This window comes from Ipomoea nil, unplaced genomic scaffold, assembly GCF_001879475.1.
Source record: "Ipomoea nil cultivar Tokyo-kokei standard unplaced genomic scaffold, Asagao_1.1 scaffold2845, whole genome shotgun sequence".
NCBI classification, from domain to species: Eukaryota; Viridiplantae; Streptophyta; class Magnoliopsida; order Solanales; family Convolvulaceae; genus Ipomoea; species Ipomoea nil.
This window is the reverse complement of record NW_017619273.1, coordinates 3,547,023-3,568,733: the sequence shown is the minus strand read 5'-3', so window position 1 is coordinate 3,568,733 and position 21,711 is coordinate 3,547,023. Positions and strand designations below refer to the sequence as shown.

General features: G+C 37.6%; 3 protein-coding genes across 3 annotated transcripts; all 3 read left to right on the top strand.

Annotated features, from left to right (window-relative positions):
- Positions 1-584: 584 nt before the first annotated feature.
- Positions 585-4,688, top strand: LOC109159849. The gene is made up of 3 exons (XM_019307960.1): positions 585-934; positions 977-1,035; positions 1,147-4,688. Exons 1-3 carry the CDS (start codon positions 585-587, stop codon positions 4,686-4,688), a joined length of 3,951 nt encoding a protein of 1,316 aa, XP_019163505.1.
- Positions 4,689-9,124: 4,436 nt separating this feature from the next.
- Positions 9,125-9,727, top strand: LOC109159848 (leucine-rich repeat receptor-like serine/threonine-protein kinase At1g17230). The gene has a single exon (XM_019307959.1). The coding sequence runs from the start codon at positions 9,125-9,127 to the stop codon at positions 9,725-9,727; it is 603 nt and encodes a 200-aa protein (XP_019163504.1).
- Positions 9,728-9,876: 149 nt separating this feature from the next.
- On the top strand, positions 9,877-10,891 carry LOC109159847 (DNA-damage-repair/toleration protein DRT100-like). The gene is made up of 2 exons (XM_019307958.1): positions 9,877-10,556; positions 10,717-10,891. The coding sequence occupies exons 1-2, from the start codon at positions 9,877-9,879 to the stop codon at positions 10,721-10,723; spliced, it is 687 nt and encodes a 228-aa protein (XP_019163503.1). The 3' UTR covers positions 10,724-10,891.
- The last annotated feature ends 10,820 nt before the right edge of the window (positions 10,892-21,711 follow it).

The window sequence follows — 21,711 nt, the reverse complement described above, 5'->3', positions numbered from 1 at the left end:
AAAACGAGAGAGAAACACACCAAGAAGCAGGGTCATCATTCCAGGGGGAATAAACCAACAGGGCGACCGACTCCACCACAGCAGCACTCGAAAGGAAACCAGTTTAGTTCTTTGGCTGACTTGGAGGAGAATGGGATCAACAACGTCCAACCGGCTCCGCCTCAGTATCAGCAGCCAGTTAGGGAACTTGGAGAAAGTTCCAAAGGTAGGTCTTCTGCCACCCATCCCCGGCGGCAACCTCACAGACAGGTTCCCCAGGTTTCGTCCCCTTCGCCTACAGTGGCCGGTAGGCACGACGATCTCCGGCAAATACCCACTGGTACCGCTAGAGGTAGAGGGGGTAACCTGGGGGCTAGCCGTGGGCGTTTCAGAGGAACTGGCCGTGGTGGTCTCGCTAGTTCCCGGCCTCCCGACTTATGGCACGATCATGTTGGATCTGCCTTGACGTTCCAATTTGGTGGCATGCAAACTGCCACCATGGACTTGGCTACGGGCGCTCCCCTCCTTGAGGTGGATGGAGCTGCTGTTTGTTTCACGCCTAGGGAAGGCGGTTCCCAAACTTCCCCTTCCGCCATCCCTTCTTAATGAAGATCATCTCTTGGAATTGTAGAGGCATTGTAAATGGACGAGTTCGGAGGCACGTTAAACAGCTTCTGAATACGTCTAAAGCCGATGCTCTTTGCCTTCTTGAAATTCGTTCTTCTAAGGCGAGTAATATGATTAAGCTAGCCCACTCTTTAGGCTATGTGAATCATTTCATTGTCGAACCCCTGGGTTTCGCAGGAGGTTTGCTTTTGTTTTGGAAACAAGGTCAAATCGACCTTGAGATCATCCGGCACACCTCTCAGTCCATCCATGTTAGGGTGAACCGGAGGCCGGAGGATGTGTACATTACCTTTGCCTACGTTAGGCCTAATTTGATGGCTAAGCACAGGTTTTGGGAGGATTGAAAAAATTTTGGAAGCTCCATTCACAGTCCCTGGATCGTCATTGGAGACTTTAATGACATCGCGTCTATCGGGGAACAATGGGGAAGTACTCCTGTTAATAATATTTCGCTACAAAGATTTATTAATGCTTTTAGTCTTTGTGGCCTAATAGATCCGGGGTATTCGGGTCAAAATTACACTTGGTGTCGTTTTGCAGGTAACAGAGTCGTTCAGCTGCGCAGGTTGGATCGAGTGCTTTGGAATCTTAATGCCCAGCACTCCTTCCCGGAAGGAAAAATTATGGTCCTTCCGAGACTTCACTCAGACCACAACCCGATTATGTTTGTAGAACAAGCTGGTAGGCCGCCGGACCCTAGTAACCGACCAATCCGTTTTGAGGCGGCGTGGCTGACAAGAGAAGATTACAAAAGGATCTGGAAGGATGCAGCGGCCCTTGGTGACCATAATATCGAGGCCCTTATTTCTTCAGTTACTAAGGAGAGCTTGCATTGGAATAAAAAAGTCTTTGGGAACATCTTTAATAGGAAAAAACGTCTGGAAGCTAGAATTCGGGGAATTCAATTGGCGAATAATTATGCCACCTCTTGTGTTCTCCAGTCCCTCGAAAGAGAGCTCGCTGACGAGCTCAACATGGTCCTTGACCAAGAAGAAGCTCTTTGGTTTCAAAAGTCTCGAATGGACTGGATTAGAGATGGTGACAGAAACACAAGGTTCTATCATAATTCTGCCATGATCCGAAGAAACAGGAATCGCATTAGATTTCTTAAACCTCAAGGGGAGTGGACCGATGACCCAAATATCCTATCTACTCATATCATCGGCTATTTTTCTTCTCTCTTTTGCAGAGTTGATCTAGAGGGAAACACGGAGCTGGTACCAGTCGGGCAGCCCCACAAAATCTCGGCAGTCAGGGCTAACAACCTGCTTAGGAGAGCTTCCGTGGAGGAGGTCAAAAAAGCTGCCTTTGGAATGAAAAAATTCGGTAGTCCGGGACCGGATGGAATCCAAGCAGCCTTCTACCAGCATTTCTGGGAAGATGTGGGGCCAACTCTAACTCACTTGGTGAATCAGGCCCTTAACTCTAGTATGGTTCCTAAGTCCCTTCTCCAAGCGTTCATGACTCTAATTCCAAAGAAAGATAATCCGAAATCGGCTGCAGACTTTAGACCAATCACGCTACTCAACGTAGCTTTTAAGGTAATCTCTAAGACTATTGTGAATAGAATGAGGCCGCTGATGTGTGATCTTATTGGCCCCCATCAGAATAGTTTCCTACCTGGGCGCTCAACGCAAGATAACGTGATTCTTACCCAAGAAATGGTCCACACCATGCATAAAAAACGGGGCCGCAAAGGAATCATGGTTATAAAAATCGATTTGCACAAAGCGTATGACAGTGTGGATTGGGGGTTTCTTGACAACACTCTTGATGGTTTCGGCTTCCCGAGAAAGTTGATCAATCTTATTATGTTCTCGCTTAAAGAAAGTGATATCTCGATCCTTTGGAACGGAGGCCGGTTACCCTCTTTTGTGCTTGGGAGAGGGCTTCGACAGGGCGATCCGCTTGCACCCTATCTCTTCAACCTCGTGATGGAAAGATTGGCCTATGAAATCCAATCCCTTGTCGCTGTAGGCTCCTGGAAACCAGTGCATACCTCTCGTGGGGGTATTGGGATTTCCCATCTCTTCTTCGCCGACGATCTTATGCTTTTCGGCGAATCCTCGGACCGCCAAGCCAGAACTATTCTTAACTGCCTCGAGCGTTTCAGCAAAGCCTCTGGCCTTAAGGTAAATCTTGCTAAATCTCAGATTTTCTGCTCTCCTAACACTACTGCAGGTGTTAAAAATATTATTGAGAATAGGTTGGGTATCCCGATAACGGAAAACCTTGGCTCGTACCTTGGTATACCTATCCTCCAAAGACGAGTTTCCAAAGATTCTTTCACCTCTGTTGTGGACAAAATGCGCAGGAAACTAGCGACATGGAAAGCCAGTTCCCTTAGTATGGCGGGTCGTAGAGTACTAGTGCAATCCTCTTTAGCTACGATCCCGACCTATACTATGCAGTCCATGGCCCTCCCGGTAAGTACCTGTAAACAAATTGACAAAGTGTGCAGGAACTTTCTTTGGGGCCACGCGGAGAATACTAAGAAAATTCATACGATAAGCTGGTCAGAAATATGCAAGCCTCGAGATCTTGGCGGATTAGGTCTTCGTAAGGTAGGAGATTTCAACTTAGCCTTCCTTACCAAGTTAGCCTGGGTGGTCCTCACCAACCCACATAAGCTGTGGGTTAAGGTCATGCGGGAAAAGTACGTCAAAAACAGAAATTTCCTTGACAACAATGTCTACACCAACTGTTCCTGGAATTGGAGCAGCATCCTAAAAGGGAAAAACATTCTCACTGAAGGTATTGCTTGGAAAATTGGGACGGGTTCTTCCGTTAATTTTTGGTATGACAACTGGCTAGGGAATAAAAGTCTAGCCACTTCCCCTAATATTGTTGTACCGGATGGTGGTGGTAACATGCATGTTAAGGATTTTATTATCAGTAATGGCGGGTGGAACTATGCGGCCCTCGAAAGCCTCCTTCCGGGAGACATGGTGGACCGTATTAGAGCTATCCCCATCCCCTTGACTAATGGCCAACAAGACAAGCTCAACTGGCCTCACTCAGGCACAGGGCTTGTCACTGTTAGCTCTGCCTTTTCCTTTCTTTCAGGTACTGATGATTCAGCGGCCTCTCACGAGTGGATATGGAAGATCAAAGCAATCGAAAGAGTCAAGCTCTTCGTTTGGAAAATCGTCAAAAATGGTCTGTTAGTGAACACAGAGAGGAAAAGACGGGGCTTGACGATCGACAGCTCTTGTCCAAGGTGTGGCGCTGAGGAAGAAACACTTGACCATCTCTTCCGGCAGTGTGAAGATTCGAGGAACTGCTGGAGCATCACTTCACCACTGCGGAACTTCAACGCTAGCAATCACCTCCCCATTGGATGCTGGATCGAGCAGAAATGTGCAGGCGGCGTGGGGTATTCTCCAAATTTGAAGTGGCGGTCTCTCTTCCCCTACGTCTTATGGAACATTTGGAAAGCTAGGAACAATGTGACCTTCAATAACCAAATCACACCTTCTCCAGTCATTATCAAACGTGCTTGTTCAGAAGCCTCGGAGGCCAGCCAGTCTCTCGCTTCCAGAAAGGGTCCTTTACCAGCGTCACAGATTTGGGTTCACTGGTCCCCACCCCAATCGGGTTTCATTAAGCTCAATTCGGATGGCGCAAGGAAAGCTCTATCCGGCCTTGCCAGTGCGGGTGGCATCCTTAGAGACCAACAGGGAAATTGGCTGGCAGGCTTCATAACTAAAATTGGGGTCACCAACAGCTTCATCGCCGAGCTTTGGGGTATCCGAGAAGGGCTCCGCCTAGCAAAAAACAGGGGCTACGACAAGCTCATTGCTGAGACAGACTCCTTGTCCACCACCCAAGTTCTTCATAACAGCTCAGGCAACACTCCGGAGGCCGATACGCTCATTGCGGATTGCAAGACCTTAATGCAGTCCTTTCTCGTCTTCGAACTCAAGCATGTTCTTCGTGAAGGCAATCAGTGTGCTGATTATCTTGCTAATTTGGGGCAAGGCGCGTCATGGGGTACAACGATCCTCGATCAACCTCCTGATGACATCAAACCGCTCTTGGTTCGTGATGCCAACAGCGTAACTTTTAGTAGATTTCATTAATCCCCGGGGCTTCGACCCTTTTTCTTACCAAAAAAAAAAAATAATATATATGTGGAGTTATACTCGTGTGAGATCATCTCACGGCGAGATCTTTAATACGAGAGATAGCTTGAATTTATATTGATTCCTTGTAACTTATGATAAACATTATAATTTATAATATTTATTACAAAAAAGTTTAATACTAATTTGAAATAAATTTATTATTTATTATAATATATATTGTAATATTTATATGTGAAATTGTGATACTATTTAAGGTAAAATGGTATATTATTACTAATAATATATATTGTAATGTTTATAACTGAAATTGTGCTACTTATTACAAAGTGTAATTCTAAAGTAAATATTGTAATACTTATATGTGAAATGTTAGTTATAAAAGAAAGCGTAATACTTATTGTAAAAAATTTAATATCAATTTGAATTAAAAATAAATCGTTACGTATGATAGATATTACAATACTTATATGTAAAATTGTGATACTATATTTAGGGTAAATTCAGTGGCGGAGCCACCTTTGAGCTCCAGTGAGCCTTGCCCCTAGGGGTGTGCAAACTTCGGATAATTTTCGGTTAACCGACCGAACCGACAAAGTTCGGTTAACCGTTTTCGAACCGAGCTTTTTCGGTTCGGTTAATGGTTAAAGGAATTTTAAAACTTCGGTTAACGGTTAATTCGGTTCGAAAGGTCGGTTAACCGAATTAACCGAACGGTTAACCGAAGTTTTTAATATATATATATAAATATAAATACTAATTTGAAGTTATGGAAGTTTGGAGTTTATAATTCATGTTTTTTATATTTTGTTATGAATTTATTATGATATGTATTTTATTTTAATTGGATTTATTATTTTAGGTGTTATTTTTATAATTTTAAATTTTAGCTTTAAAAAGTTCAGTTAATCGGTTAACCGACCGATTAACCGAAAAAAATTTCGGTTCGGTGAATTCGGTAGAGCAAACTTCGGTTAGGTTAACGGTTAAAGAAAAAAAAACTTCGGTTAATTCGATTCGGTTAACCGAACGGTTAACCGATTGAACACCCCTACTTGCCCCCCCTCATAATTTTCGAAGCTCTATGTTCATAATTTTAGAGCTCTATGTTCATAATTTTATCACTATATGTTCATAATTGTAAGTTCATAATGTCAGAGCTCTGTGTTCATAATTTCATAACTGTACATTCATACTTCCATAACTGTACATTCATAATTCTGTAACTGTACATTCATAAAATTTTCGAAGCTCTATGTTCACAATTTTAGAGCTCTATGTTCATAATTTTATCACTATATGTTCATACTTGTAAGTTCATAATGTCAGAGCTCTGTGTTCATAATTCCATAACTGTACATTCATAATTTTCGAAGCTCTATGTTCATAATTTTATCACTATATGTTCATAATTGTAAGTTCATAATGTCAGAGCTCTGTGTTCATAATTCTATAACTGTACATTCATAATTTTCGAAGCTCTATGTTCATAATTTTATCACTATATGTTCATAATTGTAAGTTCATAATGTCAGAGCTCTGTGTTCATAATTCCATAACTGTACATTCATAATTCCACAAACGAATAACGTCGTTAACGCCGAGACAAAATCATTTTTTTTTTAAAACTGAAATGCCGTCGTTTTCTCTGAAAACGACGTCGTTTTATACTCGTGTTCATAATGCATTGTGGACACGAGTCCACAACATAATTTGCCCACCTAATGGGGTATATGAAGACTTATTATAGACCGGTTTTTTTTTTTTTTTTTTTTTGAACGCTTATAGACTGATCTTTAATTGTGAATAATTTTAGATGACACTCGATGCACCATAGTGGGACAGTTATACCATGCATCAGGGTCCACCTTGCAAGGTAGACCCAGATGCAAAACACACAATTTACATATTCAATGTTCACAATTTACATATACAATTTACCTTTTATAAAATTGTGAACATTTAATATGTAAATTGTGAACATCCAGTATGTAAATTGCGCAATTTACTTTTTATAAAATTGTGAACATTTAATTAATAAATAAATTATGTATTTTGGATTCGAGTTCACATTGTAAAGTGGACTCGAGTCAAGTGAATAATTTGCCACCATAGAGGGGTAGAAAAAGATGACACTTGATGCAGCATCTAATACTGATCAATTTAAATAACTCAAAATTTGGATATAAGTAATTTGTACCGTCAAGGGGTAAGAAGACCTACAAAGTCTAAAGTGGGGGTATAACCGTATAAGACAAGTCTTTCATGATGACTAATTTAAAGGAAGGATCCACGATACGCAAATTATGCCATGGAATCGTGTTCACCGAGAATGGTGAACACAAGGCAAAACGACGTCGTTTTTGGGCACACAAAAAAAATTTCGCAGATGTGGAGTTAACGGCGTGCGTTTGATCAAATTATGAATTTTCTGTTATGAGATTATGAATTTTATGAAAATTCATAATCTCATAACAGAAAATTCATAATCGCATAACAGAAAATTCATAATCTCACAACTGAAAATTCATAATCTCATAACAGAAAATTCATAATCTTATAACAGAAAATTCATAATCTCATGGTTCCAAAGTGAATGTGTATGCATGGTTCCAAAGTGAATGTGCAGGCATGGATTCATAATTTATGAATGTCCGTGATTTCGGACGGGAATATGTAGGCATGGTTCCAAAGTGAATGTGCAGGCATGAATTCATAATTTATGAATGTCCGAAATTATGAATGTAATGAAAATTCATAATCTCATAACAGAAAATTCATAATCGCATAACAGAAAATTCATAATCTCATAACTGAAAATTCATAATCTCATAACAGAAAATTCATAATCTTATAACAGAAAATTCATAATCTCATGGTTCCAAAGTGAATGTGTAAGCATGGTTCCAAAGTGAATGTGCAGGCATGGATTCATAATTTATGAATGTCCGTGATTTCGGACGGGAATGTGTAGGCATGGTTCCAAAGTGAATGTGCAGGCATGAATTCATAATTTATGAATGTCCGAAATCTTTGTTCACCTCAAATTAAAGTGAAACCGCAAAATGTGAAAATAAAGAAGAAAAGTCACGCAATTAATTAAGAAAAAAAAAAAAAAAAAAAAAAAAAAAAAAAAAAAAGATAACGGTGTACTAACACCGTTGGAACCGTGTTCACCATGAATGGTGAACACGGTTCCATGGCATAACGTCCCTCCACGATACTAGTTTATTTATTTATTTTAAAGTTTAAACAACTAACGTATGTAGTAGTACCAGGACTATGTGGTCTAATGGTACCTGGGTTGGACTTCCATTTGGAAGATTATGAGTTCGAGCCTTAGTGGAGGTGTTATTGGTTCTTTGTGTTTCAGTAGGTTGAGAAAATATATGAACACATACTACAACGTAATAGAGCCAGTAGCTATAAACAAAAACGCATGTAGTTCGAATTATAATTGATTGATTAATAAATACAAAATAATACTCTGTAATTATTAACCCCTAAAATTTCAATAGAGTTAATGATAATATATATGTTCCAATTTTAGGGTTGGGGTTGAATCATTTGAAAGAACGACAATATATATGTGGAGTTATACTCGTGTGAGATCATCTCACGGCGAGATCTTTAATACGAGAGATAGCTTGAATTTAGATTGATTGCTTGTAACTTATGATAAAAATTATAATTTATAATATTTATTACAAAAAAGTTTAATACTAATTTGAAATAAATTTATTATTTATTATAATATATATTGTAATATTTATATGTGAAATTGTGATACTATTTAAGGTAAAATGGTATATTATTACTAATGATATATATTGTAATGTTTATAACTGAAATTGTGCTACTTATTACAAAGTGTAATTCTAAAGTAAATATTGTAATACTTATATGTGAAATGTTAGTTATAAAAGAAATCGTAATACTTATTGTAAAAAATTTAATATCAATTTGAATTAAAAATAAATCGTTACTTATGATAGATATTACAATACTTATATGTAAAATTGTGATACTATATTTAGGGTAAATTCAGTGGCGGAGCCACCTTTGAGCTCCAGGGAGCCTTGCTTTTTACTAGCATTCAACAAAAAGGTTCACGTGTGAACGAACTCTTAAGTAAAAAATGGGGTGAGAAAAAAACGCTTGCTTGATGTATTTTCAACGAGTATAAATTTTGGTGTATAGTTTCGACTTGTTGCACCTTAAATGTCAAAGTTATACACATACATCTTGTTTCAAACTAATGCACCTAACCTAATTTAAAAGGAGGATTCACTATAAGAATTGTGAAGCTTAACACAGGCTCCTTCTATATATATTGCTCCCATAAACAAAACTCTTATTAAGCACTTGCCAAATATTATATTATATTCATCACTTTCAACCCGCCCACCATGAAACATAATACTTGTAATATTATGCTGCTGCTTGTTCTTCTTCTATTCATTTGCAAATCTGAGTATTGTTACTCAAATAATGCTAGCTGCATTGAAGTGGAACGAGTTGCTCTTCTCAGGTTCAGGGAGAGTCTAATTGATTTATCATACCGTCTTTCTATCCCTGATTGGTTTGTAACTTTAATATGGGCTTGCAGAGTAATAGATCTCTCTAAAAATAATATTAGAGGAGAACTCCCCATGAGTGATGAAGTTAGTTTCCTAAGTGTTGTATTCAAGTTTTCAAGCAATCATTTGACTGGTGAAATTCCAAAGTGGTTGTGCAGTTTAGAATTTTTAGAGATCCTTGATATTTCTTCAAATAAGTTGTCTGGAGAAATACCTTCGTGCTTTGGAGAACTACAAGAGTTGAGATATTTAAATTTGGGGAATAACCAATTATTTGGTCACATTCCAAATTCATTGGGATCTCTCGATGTCCTCTACTCTTTGCACTTGCAGAACAACAAATTTGAAGGAGGACTCCCTTCAAGCTTGCAAAATTTACAAAGCTTGATCACTTTGGATTTAAGTGAAAATGGATTAATGGATGTTATTCCCCCCCTTGGATCGGAGAAAACCTAGCAAGTCTGGTGTTTCTTAATTTTCAGAAAAATAATTTCTTTGGAGATATTCCAATTCAATTGTGTTATTTGAAAGCTCTTCAGTTGTTGAACTTGGCAAATAACAATATATCTGGGCCTATCGCTCGGTGTTTCAACAACTTCACTGCAATGGCTAATGACTCTTTTATCTTCCAGCATTTTGAGGAAAAAATTCGTGAAGATATAAAAGGATTGGAATTGGAGTATACTACAAACCTTGAATTTCTTAGATCCATTGACCTTTCAAGGAATCATATCACTGGAGAGATCCCATTAGAAGTGATGAGTTTGTGTGCATCGATTAATCTAAATCTTTCTAGAAATAATCTGAGTGGGACTATCCCTCTGACAATTGGCAGTCTGAGCAAAATTGAATCTCTTGATTTGTCAATGAATGCACTCTCCGGTCCCATTCCTCAAAGTTTATCATCTTTGAATTTTTTGAGCTATCTGAATCTGTCATTTAACAAGTTATATGGAAGAATATCAACGGGATATCAACTCCAGACCCTCGATGATCCATCCATTTACATTGGGAACGGAGGACTTTGTGGTGTCCCGCTTTTGAAGAGTTGTCCTGGTGATGATAAACCGTCATTTGTTAATCAACCTACAGAAACCAAATTAACCAAGGATAATCATGAGCTTTTGATGTGGTTCTACGCTGGTTTGGGACCTGGTTTCTTTGTTGGATTCATTGGAGTATTATGTACTCTATTGTTCAAGACATCTTGGCGCTATACATATTTCAAATGTCTGGAGATCACTTTCAACAAAGTGTTAAGTGGCATTTCAATTAAACGGAACAGGTTAGTTTTCCATCAAATGCTAGTTTTAGTCGATACGAATTCAATGATTACATATACGAATTCAAATGCTATTTTATATGACTAGATCATATTCAATGTCATGCTCTATTTATGTTACCCACTCTTCTTCTTCTTTATATATATATAACATATTTTGCAGGCGTTGATGGCATTGAGGGTTTCCTTTGCGATAAACGAACTTGTTGCTTATGTGTATGTACTTCTGGCAATATATGTTGCAGTAGCAATATGATCGGTGCTTTAGTATGTGTTTTGTAATAATTTGATTGCCATATATTGGATTCTCAATCTGTTCTCAACAGATTCTGTTGGTCGTTTCTTAAATCATGTCATTTATAATTATAGTTGATTTGATATCATGATGTTGTTTTTATAACGAGGTGTTTGATATAATGGTGTATCAATTTATTTTTCACAAATTTATTTGACTTTAAATTAGCAGTTTGAGGATTGGTGTTAAATAGTAATTAGAAGGCTTCCTTCAATAAGCTACTTTAAATATTTGGTAAATTGCTTATTGCATTAACTTTTTTTTGAAAGTTACTGGCTCTGTTACATTGTAGTATTTGTTCATATACTTTCTCAACCTACTGAAACACAAAGAAGCAATAATTCAAAATTCGAAAAGTTAAGAAGAGTACAGTAGTGTTTTTTGTTAGTTGATTAGCTTTAATTATGAAATGATCATTTTACCCTTGTCATCTCTAACATTTATATCTCTCTTAGCTTGTTGTTGCTGATTTGCCTGGAGGCCCCTTTTTATTTCTATTTCCGTAACAACAATAGTAATGTTTTTTTTTTCTTTCTTATATCACTCATCCTTCTAATAATAATAATAATAATAGTAATAATAATAATAATAATAATAATTAAAAGTTAAGAAATTAGCACAATATGCTTATGAAAAAATAAACAGTGAATTTATCAAACACTTTTTTACAACCAATTAATATTATCATATGGTCAAACCAACTAACTCAATCAACTATTAGCTAACTTAATCATCTATTAACAATCGGTTATTAGTTTTTTCAGCCATTAACAATCATCTATTAACAATCATATGGACAGACTTATTGTGACGAGGACATTTTTGGTCCTCCGATCCGTCTGTATATCTGTTAAATGACCATGTAAGTGAGGGGTAATTGTGTCATTTCAGCCTAACTCCTACAATGGCTGCTTGTTTTTCCTCCTTCCCCGGGAACTGATGGTGTGTCGGCACCAAACACTCTAGCATTACTCCAACAAAGAAACACCCGACCCAATGCATTGCTTAATTGGCAAAATCTTACCCAATGTGGTGCAGGGTGGAGTGTTTAATATGCGAATCTTACAGTCTTATGTCTGTTGGCAAAACCCGCCCTTCCTTCCATCTTCACGGGCAAAGGTGCAGAAAAGACGAAAGTTCCATTATCATCCTGATCCCATGGCGCAACAAAAGCAGGAAGAGGAAGATGAAGAGGTTAGAAACTGATATTTGTATTGTTGTTTTCTTCAGAAAAGTATCATCACGCACGGGTCGTCTAAAATCAAGAACAAAACAGGCATGGATGAAATATATAGGAGATAACATGAAATGACGTAATTACCCCTCACTTACATGGTCATTTAATAGATATATAGGCGGAGGACCAAAAATGTTCTCGTCACAATAAGTTTGTCCATAAAATGACAAATTTTTTTATGGAGAATCAAAATTGTCCGTGCCACAAGTCTATAACTAAAAATGTCTTTTACTCTATTAGTTATTTGCCAAACAAACCCTTAATACAAATAATTTAAAGGAAGCATTTTTATTAAATTAATATTGTTATTACTCCTATGATCTTATCTCAAAAGAGTGACTAGTTTCACTTTAATTTTACCACATTGAAGCAAAATCAATCAAATTTCAATAATATTTTAACAGTTGTTAGGAAGAAAAGAAGAAGCAAACAAAAAATACTAGACTAGCTACTTTCACAAAGTCTTGGTCATGGAGTCTTCCGAAAGATACATTCACTTCTGGAAATCTCTCGTACGTTGTGTGTATGAAATTGTTGAAGAGGACAAAAATACTTTTACAAAGTCTTAGTCATGAAGTCTTCCGAAAGATACATTCACAAAGTCTTGTATGTGTGCTATGAAATGGTTGAAGAGGACAAAAATGCTAACCGTGAAGATTGGGCAATAAATTGTGCATATTTCTTTTGACACAATCAAAATGCTTCAAAGTACTTTTGTTTTTTTATTCAAATCTTTCAACTAATTTAACGCAAATCTTCCGTAAGTGACGATGACCAACTTGTCAAGAAAAATAGCACTATGATATATTTGCAAAGAAATTGTTGGAATCTCCACCAAAAAAGAAGAAGAAGAAATTGTTGGAATGAAGTTGGAACAATGATGTCAACCCTGGAGTTTGGGTAAGAAATATGATATATTTAATTTTACAGACCAAATTGTAATTAACTATTTAAACACTAACAAGGTTCTTAAAAGACAAGAGAGAGAGCGACTGCTAAGGAATGGTAAAATGTGCCATTATTTGAAATATAATTGGCAACATATCATATTACATAATGTTATGTTTCCTAGACAAAAATGTTATTTTTTCTTATACAAAACACCACCTAATAATTAGTCAGGGTGTGTATTTATGAGGTTTAAAGAAACAAAAACTCTATATATTTGGACTACACGTCAATTCAAAACTTCTTCATTACTTAATAAGATAAACATTATCATAAAATAAAAATAAAAAAAAAGTGCATATAATAACGTCGCACTATGTTATTAGTGATTTTAATAAGATAATGTAACATGATTCTTTCCTAAATTATTTAGCAGTAGTAGAAGGACTAGGGTTGGTTAAATTTTGAAAGTTGAAGTACAACGGGTAGTTATTTGGATCACTGATGTTAACAATTTGAAAGTCAAAGGATCACATACGTGTCGTTAATTTGAAAGTTTAGGACTAAACGTGACAAAATCACTATACTCATGAAACCTCATATGACATTATCTTTAACAATTAATAATTATACAAGACTACATGGGTAGCTCAACTGGTCATAGAGGTGAAACTTTGAAAGAATGACCAGGGATCAAGTCTCACCAGCGGCAGTGTGGGAGCAACCTCTCAAAGTGAGGGGGGCTTCTTGTGCGCAGTGAGCACCGGTCTAGCCTCTATGGTTCATGTTCAGTTGAGTCACCATGATTCACACCCTCCCAAATGCTTTGTTGGGCCGGGTTGGGGTTTAGCCTTTTGGAAGAATAATTATTACCCAAATTATCACTTATACTTTTAATATAATATGAATTATACAACTATAATTTTTTAAAAATTTATATACTATTGTTTAAAAAATATTTTAATATAACTAAACTTTTAACATTAATTAAGTATTAATATTTGACATCTATTTTTGTGTATCGTGCATACAAAAGACTAGTATTTCAATAAGTGGAACCAAGTTGATCAATCACATGATATTACTAGTGATGGTGATATTATTGCTAATGATACACTACCCTCTTATGGAACCAAGTTGATCAATCATACTGTTCAAGTCAAAGATTTGGTATATGTTTCTTATGGAAAATATTGCAAGACGTGATGGTGATATTATTGGTAATGATACGCCCTCTTATGGTCGAGGAGAAAACCACCTAATTGTGTGGTTGGGTGCTTATTAATAGATTTCAAAGTATCATTACAAAATTCAATTCACACATGCCAACAAACCCTAGAACGTCCAATCAATTCTTCTCCTTATACAATACAAATCAAATAGGCATCAGTAACAAGAAATCAAACCAAATCCAAATCCTAAAAAACTTTCACTCAAAATATCACCATAAATACACAATATTAAGGAAGTAATTGACGTCATAAGTGAACAGTAAAGAAATAGATAAATAAAAAACTTATCTATTAAGAGCTTCATATTAGGACTCTATGTATATGAGTCTGTTTAGAACTTCTTATCCTTGTCACACTGTGACTCTCTACTTCTTATCATTGTCACACTGTGACTCTCTACTCTATATATTCACATCATCTGATCTCATTGTAATCAAGTTCAGTAAAATACAATACAATCAGTTCTCATCTGGTATCAGTAAGCTAGGGTTTTTTTCTTTGTCTCTCGTCCCTATGGCTGACGGATTTGTTAATTCCTCCGAACGGACCGTGTCTGATGCTGCTATGTCGTCAAGTTCGTCGTCAATTGTGTCGCTATCCACCGCACATCACTTCATCAGTACGAAGTTAACCTACAAGAATTATTTGTTCTGGCGTACGCAAGTCGTCTCGTTTCTTCACGGGCATGACCTAATGGGGTTTGTTGATGGTACGAAACCCTCACCGGCTGTTCTTCTTTCTGCCGACGCCGACACCGCCGACGCCATGCCACGGCCGAATCCCGCCTATGCCGTTTGGATGCGTCAAGATCAAGCATTGTTGTCCATGCTTGTCTCCTCCCTCTCCGACGAGGTCATGCCAATCGTCGTCGGACGTCGCACGAGTCGTGCCCTTTGGGAGGCCATTATTCAGACGTTGTCGTCTTCCTCCCGCGCCCGCGCGTTAAACCTTCTCGGCCAGTTGCAAGGACTGGACCAGGGTGATAATTCGGTTGCGGATTACATCGGGCGAGCTCAGGTGATTGTTGAAGAGCTCACCCTCGCCGGCCGCGTCGTCTCCCTCGACGATCAGAATCTCTTTGTTTTTCGCGGCTTGAGACCGGAATTCCGTGCCCTCACCGCGTCTCTTGCCGTCCGTGGGCAGCCGGTCACGCTCCAGGAGTTGGCGGACTTCCTCGGTGCCCAGGAATTTATCGCAAGTCGTGATTATGGCGGTGCTCCGGCGGCTCTTGTTGTTCAGCGCGATGGTGGCCGATCAGGTCGCGGAGGTCAGAACCGTGGCGGCGGTCAACGAGCAGGCGGTGGCAATGGCGGGTCCTATCGTGGTGGTGGCGGTAGACAGCAAGGTGGCCGTGGGCGTGGTGGCCGCGGTCGCGGACGCAACAGTGGTGGCAATCAGGTTCAGTGCCAGATATGTAGGCGGACTGGTCACGAGGCTCATGTATGCTATAACCGGTATGATTCCCCACCTCAGGCCAATCTAACATATCAAGATAATTCAGATGTTGGTACTCCTCAGACATGGATCCAGGATACAGGGGCAACTAATCATGTTACTCCGGACATTGCTGCTTTGACCACCTCAGAAGAATATGTTGGCAATGACACCTTGCGTGTCGGTGACGGTATGGGTTTATCTATTAGTCATGTTGGCCATGCTTCTTTTAATACCCCTTCTAGATCATTCACATTGTCTGATATACTTCACGTTCCACGTTTGTCTAATTCTTTATTATCTGTTCAGAAGTTTGCATCCGATAATAAAGTCTTTTTTGAGTTTCACCCCTCTTTTTTTGTTGTGAAGGATATCAATACCAAAGAAATACTTCTTCGGGGCAATAGTTCTGGGGGACTATACACACTTCCATTACCTAGTTCGTCTCCGTCAGCGTTTCTTTCCGCTCGTGCCTCGGCTTCCACTTGGCACAATCATTTGGGTCATCCTCATAACCGTGTTCTTAGCCATATACTTCGATCTTGTTTAGTTAGTGGATCTCGTGATAGTATTCGTTGTACTAATTCTTTATGCAATGCGTGTCAATTAGGCAAATCTGCCCGTTTTCCCCTCCCTCGTGTTGCTTCCTCTAGTTCTCATGTACTGGATCTTATTTACACAGACATTTGGGGTCCTGCGCCCACTTTATCTACATCTGGCTTCCGTTACTTTGTGATCTTTGTGGATGACTATTCCCGTTATACATGGTTCTTCTCTATGAAATTAAAGTCTGATCTTTATGTCATTTTTGATAAATTCCGTACTCTTGTTGAACGGTCCTTTAATTGCAAAATAAAGGCCATTCAGTCTGATTTAGGTGCTGAGTACAAAAAGTTGCATTCTTCGTTTGTTCAATTAGGAATTCAACATAGACAATCCTGTGCCTATACACATGAACAGAATGGTCGTGTTGAACGAAAACATCGTCACATTGTTGAAACTGGTCTGGCTCTTCTAGCTCATGCCTCTGTTCCTTTGAAATTTTGGGATTTTGCCTTTGAGACTGCTGTCTATTTAATTAACAGAATGCCATCTTCTGTATTAAATAACTCCAGTCCTCATCTCCTATTACATAAATCCCCTCCTTCCTATCTTTTTCTTCGTGTCTTTGGGTGTTTATGTTACCCTCATCTTCGACCATATAATCGTCATAAGATGTCATACAGGTCTTCTCCATGTGTCTTCCTAGGTTATCCTGAGTCATTTAGGGGGTACAGATGCATGGACTTACATACTAATAAGATTTACACATGCAGGCATGTCAGATTTGATGAAGAAGTTTTTCCCTTTGCTACTAAAACTTCTTTGCAGGATCTATCTGCTCCGTTTTCTGGACCTTGGGCGGAATCTGTTCTCAGTCACAGTACACATATTCCTGCTGTGTCCAATGATGAGCCGCCAGAACCGCTGCTACCTGCTTCATTCGAACCAGCCGTGGATCCCGGACAGGCTGCCTCGTCGGGTGATCCTGTGGAGCCTGTTGCTCGCCGGCGAGGCCGTCCACGTGGGCCGTCCATCAGGCCCAATGTCCGTACTCACTCTATGGCCACTCGCAGCAACGCAGATGCTCCTCTTTTTGCTCTAGCAGCTCAGGTGCATCTCACGGAACCCACATGTCACTCTCAAGCTGTCAAATATCCTGAGTGGCGTGAAGCCATGGACCAAGAATTCAATGCTCTCCTGCATAACCACACATGGTCTCTAGTTCCACCCACTGCAGGTATGAATATTATTGGCTGTAAATGGGTGTTTCGTACGAAGAGAAAGGCTGATGGTGCTATTGAAAGGCATAAAGCCAGGCTGGTTGCGAAAGGTTTTAATCAGGTTCCAGGTCAGGACTTCTTCGACACTTTTAGTCCAGTGGTAAAGCCTACGACTGTAAGACTCCTTCTATCTCTAGCTTTATCATCTGGGTGGTCTATCAAACAGCTAGATGTTCATAATGCTTTTCTGAATGGTAATCTGGCTGAAACAGTTTATATGAAGCAACCCCCTGGTTATATTGATGCTAACTTCCCGAATCATGTTTGTTTGTTAAAAAGATCTCTGTATGGGTTAAAACAAGCTCCCAGAGCTTGGTTTAATCGACTACATACGTTCTTACTATCGGTTGGCTTTCAAGCATCCAAAACAGGTGTCTCTCTGTTCTATTACTCTAAAGACTCTGTTTTGGTTTATCTATTGGTGTACGTGGATGACATTCTTGTAATGGGAAGTGATCAGGGTATTATGTCTCAGCTCTTGTCCAAACTGTCTGCTACATTCAAAATCAGAGATCTTGGTGAACCAAATTTCTTTCTGGGTATTGAAACAGTTAAGAGTAACAATGGGATTATTTTATCTCAACAACGGTATATAAATGATATTTTAAAACGGGCTGGAATGTCTGAATGCAAACCCCTTTCTACACCTATCTCTGTCTCGAAAACTGTCCCCTTTAATTCAGATCTATATGATGATCCCACACAGTACAGGAGTCTAGCTGGAGCACTGCAATATCTCACTGTCACACGACCTGACCTATCCTTTGCAGTTAATCAGTTATGCCAGCATATGCATGCTCCCACCATATCACACTGGGAGCAGCTCAAACGGGTACTCAGGTATGTTAAGGGAACAGTTGATCATGGTTTACGCATACGACGGTGCTCATCTAGAGACATTCATGCTTTCTCTGATTCTGATTGGGCTGGTTGTCCTGACGATCGAAAATCCACGAGTGATTTTGCTGTTTTCTTGGGGAGTAATCTTATATCATGGGTTTGCAAGAAACAGAGAACTGTTGCCAGGTCATCCACTGAGGCTGAATACAAAGCTCTTGCAGATGTTTGTGCTGAGGTTCTATGGATTATGTCATTACTGCGTGAGATACAGATTCCGGGTATTTCCATTCCAAAATTATGGTGTGATAATCTAGGAGCTACATATATGAGTGCCAATCCAATCTTTCATGCGCGCACCAAGCATGTAGAGATTGATTATCATTTTGTTCGTGATCGAGTAGCTTCGGGCGACATCCAAGTCAACTTCATCTCCACAAAGGATCAACTTGCTGATATCTTCACCAAAGCTCTGCCTGGACCTAGATTTTCTTCCTTAAGGGACAAGCTACAGGTTACTAGTATACACTGTGCTTGAGGGGGAGTATTAGGACTCTATGTATATGAGTCTGTTTAGAACTTCTTATCCTTGTCACACTGTGACTCTCTACTTCTTATCATTGTCACAATGTGACTCTCTACTCTATATATTCACATCATCTGATCTCATTGTAATCAAGTTCAGTAAAATACAATACAATCAGTTCTCATCCTTCAGAATCAATAATTACAATGTTCTTGAGCTTGGAATTGAAGAGGAACAAGAAAATACCATAATTTAAGCTAAACTAATGCTAAAACAAAGTAGGAAATGACAGAAAAATAAAATGGAATAAAATTATAAAAAAAGTGGAGAATTGTTTTCAAAATTAGGTCAAATAGAGCTTAAATTATGATGTCTAAAACTCAAGAAATGTGATGATTTAAAATACTAGAAGCCAAGCAATTATGACCACCAATCGTTATACCGTGGACTCTGGTTCTATACGACGTCGTGTTGAACTTTATTTTAACGGAAGTTGTTCAGTTGCGTTACATATGTTTTTTTTTCTATAAAGCATGTGTATGTATATTGTGTTATGCGTTTATGTACATCATGTTACGAAATTCTGTACCTTAAACATAAATATTATGTACATGAAATTGATTAATAGTTGTTAACACAAAATATATTGTGTGTATTATTTAACGAATTTATGTCTTGTATTATGAAATTATGTGCCTATGACATAAATTATTTACATAAATCAGATTTGAGAATAAGTAAAATATAAAACATGTGTTCTTTTCAACAAAAAAAAAAAAAACAAAACAAAACAAAAAAAACAAAAAAAAAAACAAAAAAAAAACAAAAAAAAACAAAAAAAAAAAAAAAAAAAAAAAAACAAAAAAACAAAAAACAAAAAACAAAAAAAAAAAAAAAAAAAACAAACAAAAACAAAAACAAAACAAAAAAGAAAACAAAACAAAAAAGGAAAGAAAACATGTGTATATATATCGTGTTATACGTTTCTATACATTATGTTACGAAATTCTGTACCTTAAGCATAAAAATTATGTACATGAAATTGATTAATAGTTGTACAACACAAAACATATTATGTATATTATTTAACGAATTTATGTCTTGTATTATGAAATTATGTGCATGTAGGACATAAATTATTTACATAAATCATATTTGAGAATAAGTAAAATAGAAAATATGTGTTTTTTAAAAAAAGAAAAAAGAAAAAAAAAAGAAAGAGAAAAAAGAACACGTGTATGTATATCATGTTATGCATTTCTGTACATCATTTATGAAATTCTGTACCTTAAGCATAAAGATTCTGTATATGAAATTGATTAATAGTTGTATAACACAAAACATATTGTGTGTATTATTTAACGAATTTATTTCTTGTATTATGAAATTGTGTGCATATAGGACATAAATTGTTTACATAAATCAGATATGAGAATAAGTAAAATAGAAAACATGTGTATGTATTTCGTGTTATGCGTTTCTGTACATCATGTTACGAAATTCTGTACCTTAGGCATAAACATCATGTACATAGAATAAATTAAAATTTATGTTTAAACATGAGAAACGAAAAGTTACAAAATCTGTTAAAACTTAAATATCAAACAACATCGTTTTGATCAACGGTCCATAATGCGATATGGACTCTGGTCCACGATATAAATTGCTTTATGACCACATATTATCTAAATAAAATTTTACCACTCACCAATTTTATAGTTTTAAAGTTAAATTCAAGAGTAACTTCATAACTTCTGAGAACCAATCTTAGCTTATTGCCTTTGAATTTTTCAAGACTATATGTACACGCAAAGTTGGAAAAAACATACATCAGAATTCATATATTGAATATTGAATTAAGACTAATAGGTTGACTAGGACTATGTGGTCTAATGGTATCCGGGTTGAATTTCCATTTGGAAGATTGTGAGTTCGAGCCTCTGTGGAGGCGTTATTAGCTCTCTTTGAAGTATATTTACAGATACTACATTGTAATATAATTGTTTAGTTGAAGTATTAGATGAGAAAACGAGTAGAAAATACAATTTTAAAGCAAATATTAGGATTGAGAATGAATCATAAACCCCGAGTTTGACCACTCCCACAGAATAGTCAAATTCAATACATAATGCGGTTGAAAATTAATTTATTTTTAGGATAAGATTTAAATTGGCCATTGAACGTAACCTGAAAATGTAATTAGGTCACTGAATGAAAAAAAAAAAAAAAAAAAAAAAAGTGCAATTAGGTCACTGAACACTCTAAATGTATGCAATTTCACCTAGTAGCACGTTACCATTAATTTCAGCAGGTTACATGCTTACGTGACAGCTGAGTTGGCATTTTTAATAATTTTTTATAAATTTTAATAATAAATTAAAAAATAATAATAATAAAATTAAAAAAAAAAAAAAAAAAAAAACGACGCACCAAAATGCACCTACGAGCTCAAGGAGAGAGGGTCTAGAGGGTGGTTCTTACTGGGTGGACTCATCCTACCAAAGCTGGAGACACTCCAGAAGATCCTCCAGTCCTCAAACCAGAGAGGCAGAGACAGAATGGTAGGATGCTGAGATGACTAACGTAGGATATAACAATAAGGCGTTAGATATCATTTTTTTCGTTAATGCATGAAAGTCAGTTCACTATTATCGCAGGTTGTGACACAGCTAAGGAAGTGTGGGAGGCATTGGAAACTACTTATGAAGGGACTGATTCCGTCAAGCAGTTCAAACTGCAAATGGTCCAATCTGATTTTGAAGATCTAAAAATGGAAGAAGATGAGTCAATAGTTGATTTCCATGCGCGTGTTCAGGAACTAGCAAATCGTGCAATCACTCTAGGCGAACCTTTCCCTCAACCTAAACTTGTCAAAAAGATCTTGCG